General features: G+C 43.0%; 1 protein-coding gene across 4 annotated transcripts in view; it reads left to right on the forward strand.

The window, feature by feature from the left end:
* The first annotated feature begins 1,767 nt into the window (after positions 1 to 1,767).
* PAMR1 (peptidase domain containing associated with muscle regeneration 1) overlaps positions 1,768 to 7,071 on the forward strand; it is a 108,906-nt gene continuing 103,602 nt past the window's right edge. The window contains exon 1 of one of the 4 annotated variants that reach the window (XM_019519389.1): positions 1,768 to 2,137. In XM_019519389.1, coding sequence (XP_019374934.1) covers positions 2,065 to 2,137 — 73 coding nt within the window. In that variant the 5' untranslated portion in view covers positions 1,768 to 2,064. Of the gene's footprint in view, positions 2,143 to 7,071 lie in introns of all 4 variants that reach the window. The other 3 variants (XM_019519390.1, XM_019519392.1, XM_019519391.1) reach the window with 3 other exon arrangements.

Consider the following 7,071-nt stretch of genomic DNA (forward strand, 5'->3'; position numbering starts at 1 on the left):
CTGCTCTGAATATTCTGTGTGACCTTTGGCATGCCATGGGAATTACATGACATACATGTCTCAGTGGGATCTTTCCTGTTGAGCTCCTCTGTTTCCTCATCACCACCACTGGCAGTGGGAATTTTGTCACTAGCTTCAGCAAAAGTATGATTGGCTCCACTACTCTGCAAGAGTGTAATTTACACTGAGATCCATAGATGGATGATGTTTGAGAAGTGAAACATATTTATTATTGTATCTCTTGCTGCCAGCAGCTCAGATCCACCAGTGGCAGCAACACCTAGGGAACAGATACATGTATTTACCCTATAGTAAGTTGGCTCTGCTATAAGATTTGGATCTTATGCCTAAAGTAGACATAAGAGGCCCAGTCCCACTACCCAGTAAATAATTTCAACTTGTAGAATGAGTGTAGGAACTTTACTTTGCAGAACAATTACTACAGGGGACTTATTGTGCACCTGCTTCTCTAGTCAATGTTACCACCTTGTAACCTTTACTCAGTGCAAACCACTTCCCCTGCCATCTAATGGCCAAGCACCCTAATAGTGCCAACCATAGAAAAGTGATTTGTGAGAGCTGGTCTGCTCTCTACTATGGAGTAAAATCTGGGATAAGTTACTCCATCATAATCACGCCATGTATCCACATCTTGAGAGTCATATGGTAGGCACAATGTAGCAGCCTAATATGAATTAAGTACCATGTTGCTTATATTCTGAGCAGTATTAGATGATACCATAGTTAAAAACTTAGTAGTCATCCAAATACTTTTCTATATTAGTGCTGCTTCAGTTACTATCACTGGTGAGTTTGCACTGGTATTATTAACAGTGCTGAGAGATTTGAGAAAAATGAGACTAAGAAGAATGCTTTACTATTGATATATATGAAAGGTGAACAGGCATTAGAGTGGGAGTGATAGGTTAAAGTCTTAGACAGAAAAATAGCCCAAAAGATGTCTGAATAAAGGAATTCTGCATGTGGAAAGCTAGCTGAAGATCTAATGGATTTTCCACTGTGTTAAGCTACCCAAGTTTTCCATTGGCTACTGCTCTGGGATTTCGAAACTACCCAACATAGCTAAAACCTTTATAAGGATTTAAAAATGTGTTTTACATCCTGACACAAAACAATTTTTTCTCCACAAGAAATTCTAATATATTGACATTTGTTTTTTAAAACAGAATAAGCTCAAATTTTGAAATTGCAACAATTCTGATTCAGAAACATTGAGATAAAATACATATATAATAATATCTAGAAATAATATTAGGATACTATTTTAAATAATGTAAGAGTCATGATGATGAAAGTTGGAAGGGGTTCCTCTTTCTCCTGTTGAAAATTGACATCCATATGTTCCCACAACATATTTTGATGAAAACTATTCTATTGAAGATGCTTTGCCTGGTTCCAGCACATACATTCCAAGCACTTTGTTTGCACTCTGCATTATAAAGTGATAGAGAATCCTTTAATTGGCCTATTAATTATTTGGTCCCTGTATAAATGTGTGATATGTCTTATTTCAGGTGCATTCAGACACTTCCGTGTTTCACCTGGCTAGGCTGCCAGGTCACTGGTGAGGGTGGTAAAAACTCCCTGTCTGCACACGGTGCACACCCAGCCCTTCAGTAATATGCATCATTCCACCAGCATATAACCTTGTGAACATTTGGAAAGAGTCTCCTACCGGGGATAGAGGAATCATTGAATCATTTGCAGTAATGGGAATGATTCCAAGGGATGTCTTCCCTTTGGGAATGAAAAACACCCTGGGTGAGCTGAGCATTAATCCCACTTATTGACTCTCCCCATAAGCCCTTTACTAAATGGAGCCCAGAAAGGGTTAAGGCAGTAGCTGGAGAGGTTTGGGGTGACGTCGTGCTTCTGGACGTCTGAGAAGTCTCTTGAAGGTAGTTCCCCTCTGGTGATGATGGGAGCGAGCCGAGGTCTGAAATCCGAGATCCCTCGCAGCCTGGACTTGGTGAGGTCCCAGTAAAAGCTGCTTGTCTGCTTTCCTTCCCTGAGCAGTCACCCGGTTGCACTGGCCTGGGCAACATGGAGATAGCCCCCTGGACACACGTAGGACTTACACTCCTCCAGCTCCTTCTCATCTCCTGCCTGCCAAGAGGTACTGTAAGTAAGCGAGTGCATTCTCTCCAGGACTGAATGGATCCCTTCTTTTTAGTGTGGTCAGGGGCTTTTGATCTCACACTGTGTCATGGGAAGCGGAGAGATCTGGAGCGATGTTAATCATAGAAGGAAGGGGCTTTTATTTATTTATTTATTTATTTATTTTGCTGGCATTGAGCGAATATGTCTAGGATAATTTCCAGAGAAATTTAATGGGTTTAAAGAGAAACAACTGGCTGGATATGCTTGCCAATGGCCATCAAGCAAAGGATCTGCAATCACTTCACCTACTTACTGCTTTCTTTTATTAAGACTCCATGCTAAGGAAATGATGACAAAAAGAGGCATTTTAAGCTCTGAATTGTAAAGCTTAATTTGTTTGGCTTGGCAAGAGAGAGACTTTCCTTTCCAGCCCCAACACCAAGAATGAAGGGGGAAAAAACATGAGGGAAAGAAGGAAAACAAAAGCCACACATTGTTTCCAATCTGGGCTTCACTTCTGCCAATATTATTTTTTCAAAGGGGAAAGCTTGTTAAAGCTGAATGATCTTTTTAATGTAAATTCTTGGTTTCCGCTGAACCAGCATGTACAGTTCATTCTTGATAAGATTAAAGAAACAATGAGCCCTTCTATCGGAGTGTAAATTTACTATGATTTTTTCCCTAAGAATGTTCACGGTTTACACTGTAAAGTGGATCAAGCTACTTACAAACATTAACGCCTGTCAATTTGTACTGCTCTTTGGAGAAGCTTACAAACTAGCTGAGGTAAGGTGCTTCCAAATCTCTCATTTTGCATATGTGAGAGACCAGTGACAGCAACATACCCAATAAGGATCCTCTTTAAAAAATAACAATGGTGAATGGAAAGTCTAAAAGAAATACTACAATGATCTAGACAATGCAGCTTGCAATAGTTATAAATAATATAGCACTAATGATAGTGGCCCAGGATCATCCCCTATCTCTGTGGGGAGGAGAGATAAAACCAGGATGGACTCCTTCTGTGTCATCTGAATACTCTTACCTCCTTTGCCCTGTGAGATGCCCTCAAGGGAGTAGACAAGGTTGGAGGATGAATACACTGTGCCAGTTCTGTGTTTTATAATGTTAACAAAGGGAACTCCCTCCAAAATGTTCAGCTTCATTAGTAGAAGTGTCGTCTACTGGATCCACAACACCCACTCCTTCCTTCCCAAGTATGTCACTTCTTTTTCTTCACCATTTAACCTAGAGGCTTCCCCATCTACAGTGCTGACTGAGGCTGTGGTGCATTGTTTTCCTATATGGCAGCTGTTCCTTATCCAAGAAAGGAGTTTGCCATGCAGCAGTGGTAGGTATATTCAGAAGAGCACAATGGCCATAACACTGGGGCAGACTGAAAAACAATATTGTGCTTCCTCCCCACAGATGTAAACAATTTCTGACTAAGACTATCACACTCTTCTGCGTGGGTCCTGCCTGAGGATTTGAGGGCAGGAGCTGGGGGGAGGAGGGAAAAGGATTAGGGAGTTGTTTTTTGGAATACATCTGAAATGTAACTGACTCATATTTCCCAAAAGAAATGTGTGCATCTTACCCAGCCTAGCCTCCTGCTGAAGAAGCAGAGCCCAGATGCACTCAAGGCACATCCAGATGCATTCAGTCTTAGCAACTGGCTTATATTTTCTGACTTTTCACAAAAAGCGAGAGACTGACTTCTTTTTAAAAATGAAATCTGAGATTATACTGTATAGGAAACAAAAGTCAGCTCTGGAAAGAAAAGGATCATATGATCCTTCCGCAGTTCATCAGTGCTCTGTCCATGAGGATCTCACACGGTGTAATATCAGCTGTACTGGCAGTGCTGAGATAGCAAACTCAAACACTTTCTCTACAGGATAATAAGATTGCCAGGGGCAGCAGTCAAGGAAAGAAGCCTTAATTTGGAATAGTTTAGCTCCACAGAGTGGAGCAGGGGTCATAGAGGCTTCTGGTTTGGGAGAGGATCCCACGTTCCCAAAAGAACAACGAAGAGGAAATGCTTGAGTGGGAACCTCACAGATATTCTGGTCACCTGTGTGTTATTCCCATGCAGGTGGTATTATTTATAAGCAATTCTCTTGAGGTGCTACTAAAGGTTCTGGGCAGCAATTCATCAAGTTCCAAGTCTATTACCTCAAACATCTACTGATTTTGAGGTTGTGGAGAAACTTTGTCCCTGGTTCCCCTCTGTAGAATGAAATTACCAAAACCTGGCCTCCAAACTCTCAATCTTTTCTGTGCTTTGGGAAAGTTCAGAACTGCACCTAGATCAGCAGCTCCCAGCTCCAGTTCTCTTCCCCCTGATGTCTAGCTGCAAGTCTCACTTCTGTCAGGCTCATAATCCCAAATGCTTGCATCAACTATTGCATTTTTGTTAGGCCTGCCACCCCCATATTACTTCCACAATTCCACTTAGGGTTGGGAGTGCTGGGGACCATTAGCCCAGGTCTAGATCAAGATCTGAGCAGCAGTGTGGGGTTGGGCCCCCTACACTGGCAGGTTCACACTAGCCCTGAAGGACCAAGTGTCATATCCCCACCCATTTCAGATCACTGTTTCACTGCACAGTTCATAATTCAAACATAACCCGTCCCCCCAAAAAAACCCAAAAATGCACACACCCGCACCCCATCAAATCAATTCCCCTAACAGATGGAGTCTACCATTCAACAACTACCTTTCTCCCTAATCCTTCCACTCTGAAAGAGGACACTCCCTTCTCTTACAGCTTTTGCTGTGTCACATGATAGGCCAGTAGCTCTGGCCTTACCTCTTGCATCACTTTTTTACATCATCATAGGCTTATCTCACAAAAACACAGGATGGCATGCTGCCAAAAAGAAAGTAATTGAAGAGGCTGTAAGAAGTGGAGGGTCATGGGCAGACTGATCCCCAGGGTGCTTTAGATGCTGAAAGCATCCTGATCAATGTAGTAGATGGGTTATATTTTTGCATGGTAGATACAAATCTACACAGGACACTTGGCTGTGCAGGGTGATGAGATGTTTTCTGAGTAGGAAAGTGTTGGAGATGTCTCTGTGGTAGAGGCATATATTCTGTGGCCCACATATATAGCATAGGATCCTGATCTGTGACACACCTAACCTGCCTCTACGGGGAAGAGGAAATCTGGGTAAATGCAGTAAAAAACTGCATTTTCTTCTAGAAAGTTTTCACGTGAAGGGGTAATGTTTGGTTTAATAAAATTTACTATTGGGCAAAGGGATGCTGTTGAGATGTGGGGAGAAAGGAGCTGAGAAGTTTCACGTAGAGGGAATTACCCGTGTAGTGCCAGCCTGCCGTGGTTACCTCAACCTAACTGCCCCTACAATGGCAATGGAGTCCCCACCAGAATGAAGATGCTTGTACAACACTGCACTCTTTATTATACAAGGGGACTTTGTGGGATTAGCGTTGGTAAACTTGGATTTGAACAGTTGCAATATTGGCTGAAGATTATTGAGTTCTACAAGACTGTACTGTGTGGGAAGACTCTGCTGGGATTTTTACTGACCACCAAAGTAGAGTTATGTCAGCACTGAAGACTGAACACCAGAAAACCTTAGAGATATTCTGGTTATGCTGTTTATGTGCTAGTCCCACCATTATACCTCCTACATTGACTGCTTCCAGCCCCAGCACACAGAAAGCCTCTCTGAGGCATATTTTAATGACATCACTTTCTCCAGACTTTTACTTGGCTTTGTGTTTTGTTTTATGGAGGTATTTGCTTTGTACGATGGGCAAAGGCAAATTAAGGTAGCTTATAGAGTAACATGTCACAAAGCAACACACTGGAATTTTTGTTTATGACCAGACAAAAACTCAAGAACTCATAATCTTTCCATTCCTTGCTGGAGAGGAAAAGGTGAAATAGTTGTTTTGGTTTTTTTCCCCACATTTGTTTATGATAATCTGGCTAACAAGGGAAGTTCATGGGTTTAAGCCGGGTAATGCTGTTTGCTAGTTCGAGTTCATACATAGCATAATGGAATGAGTCTGTAGCCTGGTTAGAATGTCCTGGCTGTTACTTTTCTGAATACTGTGGCTACTCAAAATAATACGGCAATAGGAAAGGACAGAGCTCAGAGCCTCCAACTTCAAGGCATCTGATCCCCACCCCCCAACCGCAAATTTACGAGGCTACTACTGCTCCAGCCTGCACTGGTTCAGAAGGGAGACAACCTTTTTTGGCAGGTGTGTCACAACTTACACCAACCCCCTCCCTGAGGCTAGGGACAGACATTACACATAAACTGGTTTAAATGACCAGAAAGTGATTTAAACCTGTAACAGAACAGATGTTCAGTGCAAATAAACCAGTTTGAAAATGGCTGAAACTGGTTTGAAATAAATCTGGTTGAATGTAGTATCAGACTTGACTGATTTGGGTCAAACCAATTTATGTAACATCTGTCCCAGACCCCTTGCTGGTTTAAGTTAAATCAGACTCCTCCAGCCTCCCAGCATGCTCTCTGAGCTGGGTGGGGCTTTCTGTTCCACAACAGGGCTGGCCTCTCCCCTCAGTTCCCTGGCTACAGTTCCCACAGAGACTGCAGGCTGCTCCTTCCCCTCCTCCTCACCACTTCCGGCTAAGTAGGAATTCCCCCCTCCCCTCTGCCTTGTGGAGAAGTGTCTGTGTATTAGCTAGCAGACCACATGCTGGCTAGGATCCATGCTGAGTCAACAGGTAGAATCAACAGATAGCTGGTAATGTCCCTCTGTTGTTTTTAAAATGGGGTGATAAACACTGAGTTATGGGTGATAAACATTGTTATCAATTCCCTGCCGGGCTAATCAGAGCATCCTGCCAGAGCCTGGCCATGCCCCTGCCCCTTTCCCCCCCGCTCCCCCCTGCTCAGTGCTGTACAAGGGAAGAGAGGGCTGCTCTAGTGCCCCCCAGCTTCT

Source organism: Gavialis gangeticus, unplaced genomic scaffold, assembly GCF_001723915.1.
Source record: "Gavialis gangeticus isolate Ggan-Ray unplaced genomic scaffold, GavGan_comp1, whole genome shotgun sequence".
In the NCBI taxonomy this organism is placed as follows: domain Eukaryota; kingdom Metazoa; phylum Chordata; order Crocodylia; family Gavialidae; genus Gavialis; species Gavialis gangeticus.